The 20,642-nt window shown below is 37.5% G+C and overlaps 1 protein-coding gene across 5 annotated transcripts in view; it reads right to left on the bottom strand.

Moving 5' to 3' along the window:
* Positions 1-1,353: 1,353 nt before the first annotated feature.
* Positions 1,354-20,642, bottom strand: part of LOC113112108 (MKL/myocardin-like protein 1) — a 30,574-nt gene continuing 11,285 nt past the window's right edge. For 2 of the 5 annotated variants that reach the window (XM_026277518.1, XM_026277522.1), the window contains 16 exons: positions 13,526-13,591; positions 10,616-10,671; positions 10,423-10,498; positions 9,939-10,085; positions 8,933-9,093; positions 8,449-8,565; positions 8,078-8,331; positions 6,549-6,723; positions 5,963-6,325; positions 4,982-5,857; positions 4,676-4,870; positions 4,295-4,393; positions 3,604-3,744; positions 3,380-3,472; positions 3,198-3,258; positions 1,354-2,717 (listed from right to left, as the gene is read on the bottom strand). In XM_026277518.1, coding sequence (XP_026133303.1) covers positions 2,167-2,717; positions 3,198-3,258; positions 3,380-3,472; positions 3,604-3,744; positions 4,295-4,393; positions 4,676-4,870; positions 4,982-5,857; positions 5,963-6,325; positions 6,549-6,723; positions 8,078-8,331; positions 8,449-8,565; positions 8,933-9,093; positions 9,939-10,085; positions 10,423-10,498; positions 10,616-10,671; positions 13,526-13,591 — 3,431 coding nt within the window. In that variant the 3' untranslated portion in view covers positions 1,354-2,166. Of the gene's footprint in view, positions 2,718-3,197; positions 3,259-3,379; positions 3,473-3,603; positions 3,745-4,294; positions 4,394-4,675; positions 4,871-4,981; positions 5,858-5,962; positions 6,326-6,548; positions 6,724-8,077; positions 8,332-8,448; positions 8,566-8,932; positions 9,094-9,938; positions 10,086-10,422; positions 10,499-10,615; positions 10,672-13,525; positions 13,592-16,439; positions 16,929-20,642 lie in introns of those variants that run through there. The other 3 variants (XM_026277520.1, XM_026277519.1, XM_026277521.1) reach the window with 3 other exon arrangements.

Genomic DNA, 20,642 nt, shown 5'->3' with positions numbered 1-20,642 from the left:
AGTATTGTGTAAAAACTGTAATTTAATTAGTCAAATAAGGGCTTTTAACATTGATTGAATAAATAAAACAAGAAAGGCTATTTTGAAAGGAAATTTATGGTTTTATATCATTTTGGGTAGCCTATACTAGTAACCATAAATAACCCCCCCAAAAAGTAATGGGTCATTCTTCAGTTGGGATGGCAAATTACAACTTTTTTCTGAAATATAACAAAATATGTATTTTTTTAAACAATTTAAAATGTTAAATAAAATCTATATTTACATTATAACCACTTTATTTGTGTTAAAAATGTTTCATTGTTGCAATTACATTCCATGATACTGCTCTAAGGTATGGCGGGAACATGCCTATTTTGTTACAAATGCAATCTCCCAAAATCAATTAAATATGTATTTTAAAACTAAAAGTTAACTATTAATGGTGCACAAATTGTGTTAACCCTATAGAATATAAATTTTTTATAATTTATTGGTAAAGTTGAGGGACACCACTTGCCACCGCAATTGAAAAATGACCCTAATGCTTGAAATGATGAATCCGCTTTCAAATGTGTATTTTTACCTCAAACAATATCTCTTTACAGAATAAAACTTTTCAAACGTAATGCTTTTAGCAGGCTGCGTGTTTGGTTACTGTTATATTTATACTTCCACCCGTTAATTCCCAAACTCCCTTAAAAATCAACACTCACCAGGCACAACAGGCAGGAAAAAATCCTTCATGGTTGTCGAGGCAGAAAACAGCAGCATATTTGAAATATTTTAACCTCGTTTGGCTCAAACAGCAGCACCACTGAGGTTGTTATATCATCATCTGGGCTGTAGATCTCTTACGCTCTCTTCTGGTCAGCGACGATATACCGCAGTGCAGTATCACGATAAAATATTAAAATATTAAATAAATACAAAAAATATATGCTATTTATAAAAAATATATTTGATAACTTCATCACTTTCTTTTTCATGTAAATCGGTTTCTTTCTTTTTTTATGGAGCACATTTTGCAGAGACTCTTTATCTTCATTTAATTGTATGAGGCAGATGTAAAATATTTTATGATACGCATGTAAAATTGCTTTTTAAAATGTATATTTACTTTAAATATCACTACATACTCTAAACCTTGTTTGCTTTTTTTGGTACCCATTGAATATCCACTAGTGGCAAAAAATTGTCAGGCTTTTATTTTTTAGTACAATTTTGAAGACATCTAAATACTTTATTTTAATAGTATAGACTAGCCTCCACAGGCAGGAGTGTACGGTAGTAAAATCCTGTTTGCTTCAATAGTAGAATAAGAAATGACCATTGTGTGTGAGTGCAGATGCAACAACAAAACACACCCCACACTGCATTTTTATTCTTTTATTTATTTTTTACAAAACAAGAAGTTGCAAATATTCTGAAACCTGAACCCCAGCACTGACCTCCACCAGCGAATCGCTACAGTCAGAGGGAAAGGAACAAAGGTTTCATCAATACATGATCCTAAAGTACAGCAATGCATAGAGATCCGGTGAACGTCACCAAACCTGGTTCCCTGCATTGGGTCATGTAGACCAGAGCACAAGTTGGGTCGACTTAAGTGCAATGTTGGAAGAACTAGCCAAAACCAAGGATGACTTTTATATCTCATATTTTCCCTCCATTTAGTTTGTTGATGGATAAAAAGTGTGAAATCTGTAGAGCAGAAATAGCCTCATATCATGGTTCTGAGGTCATAGCTTTATTAAAATGGATAGAAATAACACTATGTGGTGCCAAAGACAGGTAGTGGAGTATAGTAACTGGTGTGCTTAAAGTGAAAAAATGATCCTAACCACCAGCATAGACAACTTGTCTAAAAGCTAGAGCAAGCTAGGGATTCTTTAGTTGAGCTGTTGATGGTGGTGAGGTCCAGATTGGTCTCTCTATTGGCAAAGGCAACAACGTCATGTGATGTAAAACATTTGGGTTTGATGAAGTAAATGAAAGCTTCAAATTCAGTGCTTAAGAGAACCTATTCTGATAGGAACTGTTTAAATACCAATTTGGCATTGGAATATGAAGAAAAATCGAAGCTTTTCAGCATAAGAAACAGCATGTGCATCTGGAGTGTACAGCCTATACACAGTAAGGTTAAAGGTGCTAAATTGTGTGTCGTCAAGCAATTAAGACCAAAAGCTACAATGAATCCCAATGGAGCTGCAGATCCGAACTGTCCAAAAAGTCTGTGGAAAATACACTGGTTGGGGCATGCGAGTTCAGAGGGGCAAGAACCATACCCCCACTGTTAGAAGTACTGCCCCCTCCTACCACGGGTATGTCCAGCCAATCCATGCCATCCAAGGTGGGGTCTTCAAAGTCCAGGCTGGCAGGGTGGGGCGAGAAGCTCAGGTCACTGGTGTCCATTGGAGATGGTGGATGGTCCAGAATACTGGAAGTGCTCAGCATTTGATTGTGGAGGTCATCGATTAACGTTAACGGGCCATCCGGCTCCACGCCGAGAAGAGGAGCACCAGTGGTGCTCTCCAGGAAGTCCTCCAGGCGACCGTTTCCAGAGCAAGGCCTGTCCTGGGTGTCTGAGAGCTGCTGGGAAGGGGCGGGGATGGGGTCAGGGTGATGTGTGGATGGTGAGAGGTGTTGCGGAGAAGGAGGTGGAGATGGAGTGGGTGGGCTTGAGTGGAGGTCTGACAGGGAGGGGTCTTGACTGGCTTTAAACCCAGATGAAATTTCTGAGAATAAAGAGAGATTTATTATTACTTAATATATATTCACACACTACCTTTCAAGATTTTTTTTGGATGGTCTCTTATGCTTACCAAGTTTGAAATTATTTGATCAAAATAAGTATAAAAACGGTAATTTGTTAAATATGGTTACACTTTAAAATAGCCGTTTTCTATTTTAATATATTTTAAAATGTAATTTATTCTAATAATTGCTTAGTACCATTTTCAGCAGTCATGTTATCCTTCAGAAAATATTTTAATTTGCTGACTTGGCCCCCGAGAAACATTTATTATTATCTATGTAGAAAACAGTTTGCATGATATTTTTTTGTAGATCTTTGATACATAGAAAGTTCAAAAGAACAGCATTTATTTGAAAACAACATTATTTTAAATATTATAAATTACTGTCATTTTGGATCAATTTAACACATCCTTGCTGAATAAAATAATCAATTTCTAAATTAAAAAAGACTCTTTTACCTCCACTCTTGATCAGGATTTCAAACAGATCATCTATTTGCTGGTTGTTTGAGACATTATCCTGTTAAACAGACAATACAATCAATGTTACAATAAGAAAAAAACCCTGTTTACAAAGGAAATGAAGGTGAAAAATGAAGATAAAGAAAATAGACGAAAGAATGAATGAGTAAAAGCCATACTTTGAAATGCTGAGGAGGGTGAGTGATCGGCTTTGGCTTTGGGGAGGAAGGGGTGAATAAAGTGTGTCTATCAAAATTTGGGCAAATGTCCTCCTAGAATTGATGAAGATGACGGGTAGAGGAGGATGGAAAAATAAATACTAGCTTTAGCTCGAAACAAAGCAAGGAGGAGAAAAGGCAAAAAAGAAAAATGGGTAATAACATTATTAACGCATGTGCAATACCTTAAACGAAGGAGGTGAGGAGGGTTTGCTCAGTGGGTTGGATTCCTCACAGAAGAAGGGCACAAAGCTGGGAGGTGCAGACACTGGCTGGCTAGACTCTTTAACACTGGGGGTTTCCAAGTGGAGCCCTACTTTCTGAACCTGGAAATGGGAGATTTTAACATGGGTCAGCTGCGGAGAGGAGAGAAAAAAACAACCATCTGCAGCCCATCCCCTTATATTCCAGTAATTATTGACTATAATGCATATACACGGTTTTGTTAGCTCTCAATACAATCCACACATGTATTTCTATACCTTTTTCTATCAATAATTTAATGCACAACTGTAATTATGCAATTACAATTATGCACACAAACATGCAATTCCTTTGTACTACTGGACCATGACATTGCTTTAGAAAGATCCTGTCTTATGAATATTACTGATACAAGTCATTCAAATCCATGTGATGCTCACTCTATATTGATTTCAAACTTGTAAAATATTCAAATAAATCTTCAAATAAAGTAGCAAATTTTGGCTAGGTTGAAAATAACATGCTCATTGTTTTTCATCATTATTTTTCTGTATGTCATCTTAGTATTTCATGTACCTCTAAAGACTTCAGAGTTCAAATCAACAGAGAGCTCTCTATTTCATGCTTTCATTTAAGTTGAAAAAAGCACATCCGCATGTTATATGCACATACTTTGTTGATGGGCTCTCTGACAGTCTGTGATTGGTTGGCAGAACTAGCCATATCAGTAGATGACTGGCTAGGGAGCTTGGTAGGGGTCGACTGCAATCTCTGAAACACAACAAACCAACGTTTATGACTCCTATTAAATGTATAAGAACCAAATGTCAGCAGTGAATGCCCCAAATCAGCATATATGACCAGGTGACACTGAAGACTGCAGTACTGGCTGCTGAAAAATCAGCTTACATTTAAAACATTAAAATGGACGCAATATTTTACATTAAAACGGTATTTCACAAACCATAAAAAAATATACAGACCCCAAACTTAAAGAGCAGAGTATACATAAATGAAATGAAGATATTAATAGATAAACTATTGTTTAGTCACCTGTAGAGTGATCCGTCCATTGGATTTGCTCTGAGGAGAATTTCCAGACAGGCTATCAACACTGTTACTGGTGAGTGCAATCAGATAACGGTTGCCATTGATGTCCGTGACCAAAGTGGGTGTGGGGTGAGCTTTCAGGAGATCCAGTGGGTAAGACGTAGTACTAGACTGCTGGCTGACAAACACCTGTGAAACCTGCAAAAAACAACAACAATGTAAAACAAGAACAACAATAAACAAAAAAAAACATACAATGCCATCCAAATCAATATCGAAGGTATTCGATAAGCTGGAAACGCTGCGGACCTGTGGTGTCTGTAACGGCTGCTGTGGCTGATTTTGCGGCTTCTGCTGCTTGCTTTGTTGCTGCTTTTGCTGCCTCTGCTGGATGATTAGCTGCTGCAACTTTTGCTGCTGCTGCTGATTCTGCTGCAGTGTCTGTGTCTTCTTTTGCTGCTGCTGTAGTAACTTTATGTTCCGCTGCTGCAGTAATTGCACTTTCTGCTGCCGTTGCAGTAACTGTGTCTTCTGCTGCTGCAACAGCAACACCTGCGTTTTTCCTTGCTCTTGCTGCAGTTTCGGCGGATCCATTTGCTGCTGTTGTTTATGCTGTTGCAGTAACTGCGTCTTTTGTTGTTGTCCGCTTGGTAGGTCCACCAGCATTTGCTGCTGCTGCTGCTGCACCTGCAGCCGGTGAATCTGCTGCAGTCTGAGCAGAGTCTGCTGCGAGCACTGCATCTGGATCTTCTTCTGGGGCTGGACTTGCTTCTGCAGGTCCTCTGTTGTGTCCATTTCATCCTTAATCTCTTCCTTTACCTTCACTTCCACTCCGTTAGACAGCAACGGTATTTCAGTGTTACCCGTGTTGTTTGTTACTTCTGCGGCTGCTCCACGCTTGCCCTGCTCCAGTTGAGAACGCAGGGTCTCCACCAGTCTCTGCTTCTGCCTAAGCATGCGTGTCAACTCCTCGATCTGCTTGTCCTTCTCTTGAAGCATTTGGTCTTTGTCCAGAGGAGACAAAGCAGATCCTGATGCTGCCACGGGACTTGGATCGTGAGGCTGTGCAGATAGCGGACCCAGATGGGAAAAGATGCAGGAAGCCTGCCCATGGGACTCCTCTTTAATTGGGGAGGGGTGGTCTGGAGAGGGGTGCAGGCTGAGCTGGGTGAGAGGTGATGTGACCTGTTAATGGAGAAACACAAGTTCTTAAAAGAAAGTAAACAGGGCCGCAACCACTAATTGTCTTTTCACGATTTCTGCTGTGCATCTTCAAACCCACAGACCTACCATTTCTCCAAACACATCCCCATTGCAGCTGGTCTCATCGGGACTCAATCCAGCCAGAGAGCGATCAGAGGGGGTAGGAGATGAAGGAGGAGAGGAGCTAGTGCTGCTGAAGCGCATGATTTGAGGTGGAGTTGTACTGTGGACCCTAGTGGTAGCCGCTACGGGAAAAGCTGACATTGACTTCGGGGCTTTATTTGGGGCGGCACCAGATGAATGAACTGACACCTGTGGTAAATGAGCAGAAGCTGTTTTCGTCGAACCACTGTTTTGCTCCTGGTAGTTCCTCAGTCGTTCAATGAGATCGTTCTTGGTGCCCGATACTGTCAACCGCCTCAGTTTGAGCTCATGTTTAAGTTCAGCAACCTGGAAGAGAGATCCACAAGAAATAGTTGGGATCTGAAAGTAACAATTCCCATCATTTCATTTCAGAGCTGGTTGGTTTGGTTCATGGCTTAGAATCCCATATTGAGGATTTTGTTTTTACAAATCTCCATAAAGTGGGAAAATTACTTGAACCAAAAACGCCAAAATTAGTTGTCAGAGTTATTGCGTTAGTATAAGTACGTGAATTACAACTGTTACCCACTTTGAATTCATCCAGGTTTGCAGGCAAGGTGCTGGGTGTAGCTCCTCCCACTATAGGCTGGCTCTGTCGATTGTGCCCATTCTGATTGGAGGAGACTGTAGAGCATGTGGAAATAGACTGGGAAGGGGAGGGGCCTGGATTGGTGGATCCACCACCTTCCTTTTCAGCAGAAAGTCTGGATTTGAACAGATTTATTTTTTATTTATAATTAAATCAGGTGTGTCTACACTTTTCTAGAACAGTGGCTCTCAACAAGTTGTGATTCAGAACCCAGTATGTTATGTAACCTGCATTTAATATTTCATATTTTGTTTTATTTTGTATAGTTTGTCTGTTTTTATTATTTAATATTAATAATATTAATAATATTTATTTAATATTACATTGGAATCTTTTGTTGTGACAGGCAAAACGGATGTGTGACCAATTTTTGGTAAGACTTTTGTAAAGAAATTCATACTTTTATTCAGTGAGTATGCATTAAACCGACTGAAAATGACATTTATAATGTTGAAAAGATTTCTACTTCTACTTCTTTTTAACTTTTTATCGAGCAAAGAATAAAAGTTTTATGGTTTCCACAAAAATAATACAAGCTCAACTGTTTTCAACATTACTGATGAATAAGTAACTTTTCTTGAACCAAATCAGCATATTAGCATGATTTCTGAATGATCATGTGACACTGAAGACTAGAGTAATGGTTGCTAAAAAATCAGCTTTGCATCACTGGAATAAAATTACAATTTAAGATAAATTAAAATCTTTAAAAGTATGCAACCTTACTGTTTTTAATGATTTTTTAAATAAAATCATAATATCATAAATACTTATTATTAAAAAAATAAAATCTTATCAACCCCAGACACAGAAATAATATGCACATATACAGTTATGACACAACTGACCTGTCGATAAGCCCCTCCCATCAAACGCAGATGAGCCAATCCCAGTCATGTATCTCTTGCTAAAACTTACCTTAAAGTTAGTGCATCCATGCTAATGTACAAACCTAAATAGCCGACTGTTCTCACGTCATGTACAGGCCAAAAACACATAAATCAAGGTCTAAATTTCAGTGCCTCTCCATATCAAACAGTTAAATGTACATTAATTTAATCGTACCCTGTGATACATGAACAGTGTTGATCCTGCATGTTGTCATTCGGGATTGTGATGACCGTAATATGAGAGTTTCACACTTGCATTGTATCTGTAAACTCGCTTCGAGTTACCCAACATATTTATTTTTTAATATTTAATTTACCCCTCCATGTAATATTTAATTAACACTTAAATATTGGCCCTTCTGTGTCCAAAATGGTTAAAAAAAATTGAACCAATCCGATGACGACTTAGACACTCCAGAAGTGTTTTCACTTTTGTGTCACATATGCATCAGACGTTTATCCAACGATCCGTGGGCTGAGACTAGAGCAACTTAGTAACTAATGGAGGCGGGGCTTACCGATAGGTCAATTATACACAACACAGTAAAGCTTGTCCATAAACTGTGTGGTTGTACTCACTTTGGAGGTGCGGGTAAGATAGTGTGGTAGTTGTAGTGCTGCTGTTGCTGGTTGATGATCTGAAGCTGAAGAAAAAGCTGCTGCTGGTGGAGGATTTTAGCGTACGAGGAGTCCAGTTGAGGAGGCGGCTCCCGATCGTTCTTCTGGTCAGGTGGGATATACTGGTGATATTTGAGTTTCTTCACTTTGGGCTTGTTATCTTTGGGCTTCTTGGATCGATGAGATGTCCGATCTGTGCTGGACTTGGACTGCTGCTTAAGTTCAAGACAAAGGAATATAAAAAGAAAAATTAGTGATGAAATAAAAAAAATTTCTTATTTAGACTGAATTTTTTTTTTTACATATGAATGGTTTGATGGCTTTCACTTTACCTTTGTATGTCCCGTCGGTGGACGGGAAGAGTTTCTCATGATAGTTTCACTGGTAAGATTCTGTGGTGGAGAGGCGTCAGACGCAATGAGAGGAGGAGGTGGGGCCTGAGTGAGAAACTACAACAAACACACTGATTAAATACAGTATGTGCTCTTAAATGTGTCTCTTACATTGTCCTCTCTGTTCTTAAACTTGCATATGTGGCTCTGTGGCTCATAATAATGAGGTCATTTTAAATAAAAAAAAATTTAACAGGACAGTTCACTCAAAAATGTAAATACGAATGGAAAAAAGCAGCATGGACATTCTGCTTTTCGTCTACTACTGAAAAAAGAAATCACACAAGTTTAAAACAACATGATGACATGTCGGGGGTGTCTGGATGAACGGTCCCTTTATGTGTAGAGCAGTGCTGCCCTCTAGCTTACTGAAAGCACAAAAGCAATATTTCATTCATCTCGTCTTGAACAACTGAAAATATACCTGAGATGGTGAGAGGTCTCCGTTCAGTTTCATCATATCAGAGGGAGAGTGTTGAGGGGCAAGACCCAACGGAGAGTCCTGACTGCACTGGGGATCCGGTGACAGGGCATCACTACTGTCCTCGTCCAATGAGGAGCTCTCACCCTTTGGAGACTCTGTACCTGAAAATACATGAACACATCTAAGGGAATCGTTCAATTGCCATTAGTCATTGATTACTCACTGCCATGTCATTCCAAATCTATAAGACTAATAATATATTTTATATAGGTTTCAGTGTCTCCACTGAAAGTCCAGGTAACCAAAACTTAAAGGAATCAAAAAAGCCATTAAGGCATTGTAAAATTATTCCATATGAATCAAGTGGTTTAATCGAAGTCTTGTGAAAATTAAGGTGATTAAATGTTGACTTTCATTATGGGTAACTATCCTCTTAAAGGGATAGTTCTTAGGTACTTCATACATCTTCAGAATACAAATGAAGATATTTTGGATGAAATCTGGTTTTCATTTCTAACCCTGCACAGACAGTGGTGCAACTGAAATGTTCCTAGACACAGCAAGGTAGTAAGGACATCATTAAAATAGTCCGAAAACTAAGGTCTTTAAGGTTTGGAATGACATTAGGGTCAGTAATTAATGACATCATTTTCATTTTTGGGTGAACTATGCCTTTAAGACATTGGTGAGAGTCAAACTACTCTTACATTTAACAGAACACGAGTCGTGAATGAATCACTGTGAGTAAATCTTTGAAGTGGGAAAGCTGACTTTGTTCACTGTAGTTTACTGAACTGCTATGCAACTAAAATGACACAGGAACTTTATTGACAGTATATGTAGGTAAAGCTTCCTCTTTTTCTGTCAGCTTTGCAAATAATAGGTTTGCACTGTTGTCATCTGTGGTGAAAATGCTTATGGTGTTTAAACAGTAACACTGACAAAGCTGATATTGTGATCCTCGTGCACGCAACATAAATGCTGTTTTTAGTGGTTCTAGACTAACCGATGAGCGTGTGCACAGGGAGGATGTTCTTGTGGACCAGCTCGATGGGACCAGGGCGGTGCGAGATCTTATCATTGAGATCATCTGCCAGTCGCGCTCTCTTCAGCTTCAGCTGCTTGGCCTGCAATGAGGGCTCGGCTGAGGTCTCTGTGGGTGAAATATGCTTATTAACAACTGAATCACATCCTTTGATGTAAATAGCATTTAAATTCCCCTATAAGAGTCTACTGACTCAATTAGTACTTTTGCATGATGATCAACTACCTGTTTTCTATTTTAACAGAAATGAAAAAAAAAATAAAAATAAATACAAAGGTTATAGAAAAATATAAAGAGCTCCGTCACTCTTGAACAGGAACAGGTCAGGATAAGGTTATAGCAATGGAACCTTTAAAGAAAGTCCATTGCAAGAGACAGAAACATACTGCGATCATTCAATATTACTCTTGTTTTCTTATTTAAAAAAGAATGACGTGTCACTCACCTTCGAGGATGTGCATCCTGACCAGTTCGGACCTCTCTGGCCGACTCCTGATCTTCCTCTTCAGGTAATCCTCAGTCTGCACCAGTAAAAAAAAGAAAACAAGTGTCAATCAAGAATGTGATTATTATTATTTATTTTATTTTTTTAAGGAAGAACCTCTTTTTCTTCAAAGGAGAGAGATAAGGTCACTCACACGTGCTCTCTCCAGACTTCTCCTCTGTTCGTGGAAGGCAGCAGAACTCTTCAGTGCTGTGTACAGAGACAGAGACAGTCTTGTTTTATGTTCAGTCATAGGGATGTGCACGCAGTGTGACTGTTAGGTTCTCAACAGATGAATTAAGCGAGCATTCAAGTTCCGAGTGCAGGAGAACACCAAATGTTTCCTGTGTGAACTAACCACTCCAAACAATGTCCCAATACATACTGTATTTCCACTCAATCACTGCCAAGACTTCCAAGTTTTCAAAGTCTTGTATCTGTGCCCACCTGTTTCCCTTAATGAACATTATTTGATATTGAGGAACTATGTAAGAAGAATGAAAAACTCATCATTAAAGGTCACACTAAAAGGTCATGTGTGAAAAAACAGAAGATGGTCTTGTATCAGATTGGCTCAAATCCCCTGCTGAGAGAACAAAGGGTGTTCAGTTTAATAACAGCAGGTGTGTGTGTTTCCTTCTGCCTGAAATCACTTGTGGGAAATCAAAAGCAATGTATTTTAACAGATATAAAATAATATAGATATTTTATTATATACTCTTTACATTTTTTTTAAATATATAGATATTTATCACCATCATTATTTATACCAAACAAGTATATTCCATATATTGGTAGAAAACTGTACTTGTATGGTGTATGTAAAGTATATATTTACTACCACAACAGCAGACATTATTTCTCTAAAAGAGGGCTGAACCAAAAAACAAGGACAGTAAATTGCACATGTGATTGAGTCGTAATATGAAAGGGATAACGGAGTAACAATGTGATGTAACAGCCAAGATTGGGCAACTAAGCAGCAGATGCTCACAAAAATAAACCAAAAGAACTATACAAAATTTGGGGTCAGTAAGGTTTCATCAGAATATTAGAATCATTTCTGAAGGATGGAGTAATGGCTGATCAAAGCTTTGCCATCACAAGAATAAATATATAAATAAATGCTAAAACATAAAGCAGTTATTTAATATTTCACAATATTACTTTTCTTGCAATATTACACAATATTTCACAATATTACCCTTTAGTTTTTGACCAAATAAATGTAGCCTTGTTACATTAGAGAGCAAAATATAAATAAATATAGACATACTGTAGTACTGATATTTAGTAACGCAAGTTATTTAGTAACTGAAGCTTATACTGTAGAGTTGTGGATAAATTACATTAAAACATAAAAAAAAGTTGATAAAACCCTGCATAGTAAGGCAAAAAGTTGAATTAAAACATGGCGAAAAATCTAAAAGTATAAACTTTCTGTTCCTTAGACATTTAATTTTTTTTTTAATCTAAAATCTTTGATGAAAAAGTCACAACTGTACTCTCATACGGTTACATTAAACCGTTAGGAAATCTTAATGTAATCCTGTAATACGTGCTTAGTTTTTGGCTGTCGCTTTTAAAGAGCAAAGCTAGAGCTGCTTGAGCACTTCCTCCTTCCCACAGAGGCCACATACACAGCACAGTGTGAAGACTGCAAATCCTCTCAACTGATGAGCAGAACATAGAATAAGGAAGTGGAAACAATAGGGGAAGTAGATCCAACTGATAACACAACAACAGGCCCTTTCACAATGACTGTGTGTAGGCAATCAAGAGTCAAGAATCAGTCTTTTATACCAGACCACATCTAGAGAACAGTCCCCTCCATTAAAGCCTGCTGGAGCCTATAAGCGAAACACATGTTCCTGCTGCAATGTGCAGCATAATGCATAAATGTAGATAGCTCACTATTATTGCTTTTGAATGGGTGTTGATTACTACATAAGCATTGTCGAAATATTCCATTTCATAGTCGATTTCATGTAAAATGATAGGCTGTGAATGTTGCAATATCCGAATAGTACCATGAAATGCTTGCAGCCATAGCTGCACCACAACAGCAACTTTTTACATACCATCCAATAGAGCCATATCAAGAGTTTGCATGCCAATGTGGCTAAACTGCATTACAAATATCTTAGAATACTGTCATTACACCTAGGCTTTGGAATATACAGTGGCCCTAAAAAGATTTTGGACACTGTACTTACATTTGATATATGAATGTCACAGCATATAAAATATAAATGCAACTGGAATCTGAGAACATGCAAGAGATTTTCCGCAGGGGACCATTTTTGCAATTGCTTTAAATCAACTGGTCCAAAAGGGATTTTACTCTCAGTAACCACAAGTAAAGTTTAACACATTAACAATTTGTTGAACCAATTTGTTGCATAAAGCCTGACATCAATAGAAAAAATAAGACCATATATATTTAAAAAACAAAAGTTGCATACAGATTCTATGTTTTGTATCATATTTGATACTATGGCTCCTATAACATAATATAGTGAGAATCTGGAGCTCATACTTGAGGATAAAAAATGCATTTTAATTTTATTCAAAGGCCCACTGAGAAAAAATATGCAATTTGGTGCAGACATTGTTCAATGACCTAAAGGTGGACATTTTTACAATTATTTTACTTGCTAAAGAAGTAGAAACTATCAAACTTTGGACAGAAGGCCTAAAGAAGATAGCGTTTTCAGCAAAGACTTTATCATGTTGATTGTTTGCTTTGATTTCATAATTTTGCATAATATTATTGTGTTCTATTACTATAATTACTATAAATGTCATTGGCTTGAAATTTTTATATAGGTTTTGCCAAGAAATTTATAAATTGACCAAATCATTTATGAAGCAACTATGCATATATTTACAAACTTTTGCCCAAATAATTTATGAAGCAACTATGCATATATTCACAAACTTTTGCCAAAACTAAACTATAAATTCTTTGCAATCTGCTTTTGTGGCAAGTCAATGCACATATGCAAAAAGTGTGATGCAAACGCGTGATGCTTGGTAACTAGAAGAGTAAAATCAGACTTACGAGGCATGATTCCTTGGCTGACCAGCTCCTCTCGCGTCCTTCTCTGTTGTAATTTGAGCTGAAGAACTGCATGGGGAGAGAGGAAAGGGGTTCAGATTCAGAGAATGACAGATTCGATATTAACATCGGGACAGCTGTAGCCAGATGACTATAACATAGTCAGGACAAGAGCTCGAAAGAACCCTTTTTCAGCTTCTTGCTAACTAAAGGGTGAATTGCTGAGGGGAGGGTCTGTTTTGGTTTTGGTTTTTCATACTTCCCCTTTACTACACTCAACTACTTTCCTGAATTCAAAAAGTGCAACTGAGAGAGAAGCAATATGCGTTCTTCAAATCAGGAACTTACGTGGTTGGCACAACACACTGAGTAAGTTGCTCATTAGAAAAAGGGTGGTGTGAAGGCAGCAGGAATTTGTTTTATTGCTTTTTTCTGTGAAAAAAAAAAGCTGTTACAGTTACTATTACGTCAAATGACATGTCAGGAGGGATGTGACCCTGTGAGGAGGGATACGGTTACTCTCGATTCGATTCAGTTTTGTTCTTGTTTTACTACAAAATAGTATAATTCGTTGTTTTTGACAAATAAAAAAATTAAATGTTTCCTTTTATTATTGCTTGGACAAAATGCTGCACGTTTCTTTGTGAAATTGAAATAACACTATAATAATATTCTAATATAGCACTTTCATATTATTGCTCTTTTGTTGGTTTTGTCCTCATTTGTAAGCTGCTTTGGATAAAAGCATCCGTCAAATATCTAAATATAAATGTAACACACACACACACAAAAAAAATCTCTTCATATAAAAAAAAGGCTTTGTCTGTGCTCTTTCCATTTAAAATGAGAGGCAACCACAGCATTTTTATCATGAGCCAAACAAAGATGTTGCATACATGCAACACGATAAGTTTTTAATCTTACTTAGATTGTATAGTTTCAAAATTTGAGCAAAAACATATTTATTTGACTGTTTTTTGTGAAACTATATCTAAAAAATATCTGCATGAAACAAAAACTAAATAACAGCTGAATCTCTACCAGTAGGTGGCGCTTAAAAGTGTTTCCTTGGTTTCCACTGTAAACAAAGCAGCGCTGCACTTATGAACTTTAATACGCATTATACATAGTTAAGAAAAACAACAACAACCATCTAAACTGTTCTAAAGACAGTACGTTCCCCTCAGGCATACATTCATATAAACTCCTAGCTCTAATTGAATCGCGATTTGTTTAGCATCTCAACTGATTTGAATGGTCACATATTTGAATCTATTTTTAACCGGCTCATGGTTAATCGTTACTTCCCTACCCGTGAATACTGAGGGCATCCCAGGAGGCTTTAGAGGCAAGCGTGCACCTGTCAGTTTTGACACAATGACATCATCAACCACATGGCATTGCTTTATATGCACTAGTCAGTCAGCTGTTCTGACCTTCACAGTCACAACGTCTGGGGATAAAGAAACCAGAACATCAGCTACGCATGCCAAGGCAAACCAAACACTCCTTTTTGTTATATAAAGTAAAACAAATAAAGGTTCATTGGCATCAGTAGTTCCATGAAGAACCTTTAAAGGGTTAGTTCACCCAAAAATGAAAATCAACATAATCAACGTTGTTTACGTTCAGTAGAAAGTGCATGCATGCTGAACGTAAACAATGCTGATTATGCTCTGGGGTACTCTCCAAAATGTGGGAAGACTGTAACTCAGGGAGAAGAATTGTTGAATAAATTATGTTATTACTGTTTTCTTTGCACACAAAATGTATTCTCGCAGCTTTGTAGACTACTTTACCGATGTCCTTGCTACGTTTCTGTGCCTTGATCATGGGAGTATCCTTACTGTCTATGGAGGGTCAGAGAGCTCTCGGATTCCATCAAAAATAACTTAATCTGTGTTCTGAAAATGAACGAATGTCTTACGGGTTTGGAACAACATGAGGGGGAGTATTTCATGACAGAATTTTCGTTTTTGGGTGAACTAACCCTTTTAACATCCATGGAAACTCTCCATTGCACAAAAGGTTCTTTACGTTGGAAAAGGCTCTACTTCACACCTAGAAAAAGTGTTCTTTTTAGAACTGTTCACTGAAAGTTTCTTTGGGGAACACAACATTGTTCTTCTATGACATTACTGCGAAAACCACTTTTGGAAGTGCGTAAGGGGACAAAACCAATGGTTACCGCTTTAGTGACCAGCTGTGAGGATGTGAATCCTGTACTTTTAAATCAGCCTTTTTTAAGAGTCCCTTTTTGTCACAAGTTCCCATAAAATCCCAGTACACCCACTCCGGTTCTCACTTGCAAACTGAATATGAAAAGTTTCGCTATTTGTTCTAAATTCTTCCTATTCCCACTTCACTTTAACAGCGGTTTTTGACCACCCACTCCTTAGAGCTTCTAGGCACTATTTTTGTAACCCCTGAAGAAGAAACACAAGCCCTCTTGCACCTCTCCGAGAACTTGGCCTGATAGTGTAAATCAATCAGACACTTTTAAATGCCAACCCTCTCTCCATCTTCTCTTCGCAAGCATGGAAAATTCCGAGGGAGACCTGGAAAGTGTGGCGTCAACATCCAGGTCTTGAAATAAAAGGAAAAAAGAAAACAAATCATGCAGACAACTGGGTTAACCCAAAAGCCTGTGTGTCTGGGGTCTTAATTAAACAGGCCTCTTGATGAATGTCCTCAAAGCCCCTGGGCCTGGCAGGGTTTACAGGTCAACCGGTGCTTGCTCTTGGCTCTGTACAGCAGCTGGGTTAATCTCAGCACTAAGACACTAGAATAATCGGGTCTGACGCGTTAAGACTCGGGATAAACGCTAATGAAGCAAAATTCAATGTATTAAATTGGGTGCACACCTGGGGGGTGCTTTATTTATACTCTATAAAAGCACAAAAACAACAATGCCCACCTTCTTTGAGGCTATGATATGCATGTCTGTCACAGTCCAGACTCACAGATGGCTTATCTTGACCATCCCCAAAAGAGGAAGTATCAATATGAAGGCAGTGGTTTGTGTCCAGCATGTTTGGATCCAGTGTTGAAAGTCTCTGCAAATCTCAAAGTCAAAACTGATATTCCATTAATGGTCCAAAGTGAGGAAAACGGCGCAAGATTTCCGTAACAGGTATGTTAGTCCACAATGACAGTATTTACAGTGTTTCAAATCACACAATTGGAGAACAGACAGCTTCCACTTGGTTTCTTTCACATCCAAAATCTGATCCTCGGTTCTGTCTCCTTTGGTTCTCAAAGGTGGATGCAGCGGCTCTGCAGCTACGTCAGGCAGAGGCAGAAAATGCAGCTAAAGCACATAGGTGAAGACGGCAGAGCACAGAGCCTGCTCTGCACTCAGCAGAAGACATTCACAGAACAGCGTGTCTCTCACCCTCAAACACAGAGGAGGCTCTGCTGAGTGCCAATGACTGCTTCAGCTCAGCTGTCGTTTACTCTCTACAATCTGGCAGACCCCCATTCACCCTCTCAGCTCTTTTAACTGGTTTATTAGGGTAGAATATATGAGAGGTAAGCTGATGCAGTTATGCTCACCAAGGCTGCATTCATGTTATAAAAAATACAGTACAGCTTCACAGCAGCAAGCGCATGATGCAGTTTTCTTCTTGCATTATGCTGTGAAGTGTGTTCACAAGATTTCTAACAGTTCAGACATTGTGTGAATCAGAGGTAAAAAAAAAAAAAACCTTGCACAGACGATCGTTTTGTGTCTTTACACATCAATGTGTCGTCACGAGCCGCAGGGTTTAATATGGATTTGTGGGTGCATGTTTTTTTTCACTCTCATAGATTCCGTTACCACTTGCCATGCATTGTACGACTGAGAGACTGCAACGACTGAATCTAAAAATCATAATTTGTGTTCTACTGAAGAAACAAAGTCACCCACATCTTAGTTGTCCTGGGGGTAAGCAGATAAACATTTATTTTTCATTTTTGGGTGAACTAACCCTTTAATATAATAGTATTAGTAGAATTAAGTATTCATTTATTTTAAATATGTAATAAAACAGCTTCTTCTAAAATATGTATTATGTAGACCAAAACTAATTCAAATGTAGAGATCAAATGAATTAAGCATATTCACAGTATTTTCCATCTTAAACATTTTATTTACTTTTAGAGTCATGAATTTTATTTATTTTTTTCAATTCAATTGTTTTTTTCAATTGTTAGTGCTACTTTTTATTTCATAATATAGATTTCATTAACGGTGACAACACTTTCACTTATACACAGACATGGGAGTGGAAGGAAGGGGGTCAGAAGAAGAATGTTGGTCTCTTTTGACCTTTCCTTTCTTACTTGCAGATAAAGTAGAGGCGTCAGAACTTGACAGGCTCACACACATCACACTTATTGGACTATGGCCGAACCCCCTCATACCCCCACCCGGGTCCTCTCTCAGTTTTAAATAGTAAGGCCAACTGGCCAAAAGGCTCTATATTCAGCTCAGTATCACCTGTGCAAGCACTGGATAGGGTTACCCACTGCTATCCCAACGGTACAGTTCTTGCAAACATGACGCACACACATTTTCATATAAACACACACAAAAACAGAATTCCAGAAAGCAAAACAGTAAAAGATGGATTCATTGAAAATAAAGGGATATAAAGCGATAAGCTCACCCAAAAATGAAAATTCTGTCATTAATTACACACATACATGTTGCTCTGCACTGTATGAATTTCTACTGAAAACAAAAGAAAATATTTGATACAGTTTATCAACTGTCTTTGAAAGTCAAGGGAGTCCAAAACAACACTGGACAAAAAATAAATAAAAATCTAAATCTAAAAATGACATTAAGGTGAATGAATTATGACAACAATTTTTGTGTGAACTACCCTTTAAGAATTCCTGCATGTCTAATCCAGTTCACATATTAAATAAAAAATCTTCTGGCCACTGCATATAACGTTCAGATTACATATGCAAATGTAAATAGTCATATCATATTTTCTATATTATGGGAAATGAAGACCACTATGCACAGACTCCCCAGAGATAAAAACATTACCGTGATTTGCTTTTAGCCCACGAGCTCATCGCTGTCATCAACACTCAGTGAGAATTCACAGCAGTTGATGCTCATGCAGTCGCTGACCACAAGGGCCCAGCACTGACCACAGAGGAAGTCTACTGCCAGCCTACGCTACACCCAGAAGTTGCACAAAATACAAAACTCTGCCTTTATCAAATAAAGCACCACAGATAATAAAGTCAAAGTTTATCAAGCTCTGATCAAAAACACCCAAATGACTAATGCCATGTAGTTTTTATTTTATTACAAGCATGCAAACAATCCATTATGACTGTCAGAATCATTGCTGGTTGATCATTACTGGCCAAAGTTAACTTAGGGTGTAGCCCCGAATTGAGTTTTTACAGCTGCTACATCCGCTTTTATATTTACAACATTATTTTAACATTTAAGATTTCCATAACAACCACTAATTATTTTCAAATATATAAAGTCATTAAAACATTTCCGCAGTCTTAAAAAGGAGAGGTTGATTTTCTATTGCATTCATGCTGCTCTGTTTTTTCAGAATCACCTTCTCCCTTCTTACCTTTTTACTGTTTTTAATACTTACTGTGTTTAAATGCCAGCATTAGCTAGAAAAATAGGCCCTAGAGGACCAGTATTCATGCAGTCTACAATGACGCAAGGAATCCCACTGCCCTAAAGTCATCAAAACAATATGTACATGAGAGGAAGACAAACAAAACAGGATTATTCCACTAATCTCCTCAATTTGATTCAAATTGGGCCCCACTAGCAAGTTTCAAAAGAGTGAAATAAGTGAAGGCATGAGAAAAAGAGCATATGGAAAATTAGGCCAGCTGCCCGACTCAAGAAACACAAGCTGCTGAAGTGCAGAAGGGACGTTAGATTGAGCTCAGCAAATGAGGTTATGTGAGGAACGAGAGAGAAAAAGAGATTTTCACATCCAAGCTCTTCTGTTTTTGTGAGCCTGTTACATAACATCCTTCTGAAATCATTTCACCCAAACCTCTCTACCTCCTGCCCTGTTTTTTCAGCATCTTGACTCTTGTTTTCATTTGACAATCTAACATAGTGTTTCATGATGAAACAAACAGCCTTTTATTCCATTCCACAGCGTTTCCTTAAACGTGCCTTAACCTTATAAAGCCTACTGTATTATATTTAATACACAGACTTAGAAGGCCTTTTCTGACTAATGGTTTATACATTTTTTAGAAAGTAAAATGCCTCTTAGTAATTCTAAAAATTCTAAAAACGTTTCCCTTCAGGTCACGTTCACGTTTTTCTATGAAATCTGATTTTTATAAAAGTAAACGAACTATTATATTTTAACTCATAAGTAATATTTAAAGATTATATTAAAATGTTAGTTTCATAAATAATGCATCAGGATTCTGAGAAACATAGTTGTTAATCTCTCAGTCCTCATTGGATCGCATTGCACTGTGTTTTTAATAAAACCACACCAGATTTGCTCATCAAACTAAACATTTAAATATCATTAGTCTGCTATATGGTTATAATAATTTTATTGATTCAACAATTACAATTTCATCTTGTGTTTTGGCCGTATAAATATCTGCAACTGCATCAAATTGCATATTTCTGCTCAGTTAGGTGTTTTTCTGATCCTTGGGTATGAGCTTGATATTTTGCATATCATTATGCAAGTTCTAAAAGCCTTAAGTATGAAATATGATCATTTTTCCTACTATTATGTCATGTTATGCTTTACAGGGTTAAAACATTTAAAAAAAAATACCAGATGTGATTTCAATAAAGCAACAAAAAAATATATGAGCACAAAAAAATTTGAATAAATAATAATAAAAACAAAGCAGAAATACATTTTTTTTTATAAATAATTAAAAAGCTTTTTTTTTTTTTTTTAGTTTCTGCATATTTGTTATTGGACAGATAAACAAAAATAAATCTTATTGGTCATTAAAAAAACCATATCTGGTAGTCTCTAATTCTGATTATTGTAACACAGTGTAGGGAAGATATCGTTTGTTGCTGTGAATTTGTCAGACTGTGACCGGTTAGAACACAGTTGTTTTGTTGATCTGTACTGATGACATTTAG

Source organism: Carassius auratus, chromosome 12 (assembly GCF_003368295.1).
Source record: "Carassius auratus strain Wakin chromosome 12, ASM336829v1, whole genome shotgun sequence".
Taxonomy (NCBI): domain Eukaryota; kingdom Metazoa; phylum Chordata; class Actinopteri; order Cypriniformes; family Cyprinidae; genus Carassius; species Carassius auratus.
This window is presented reverse-complemented; position numbering and strand designations above follow the sequence as displayed.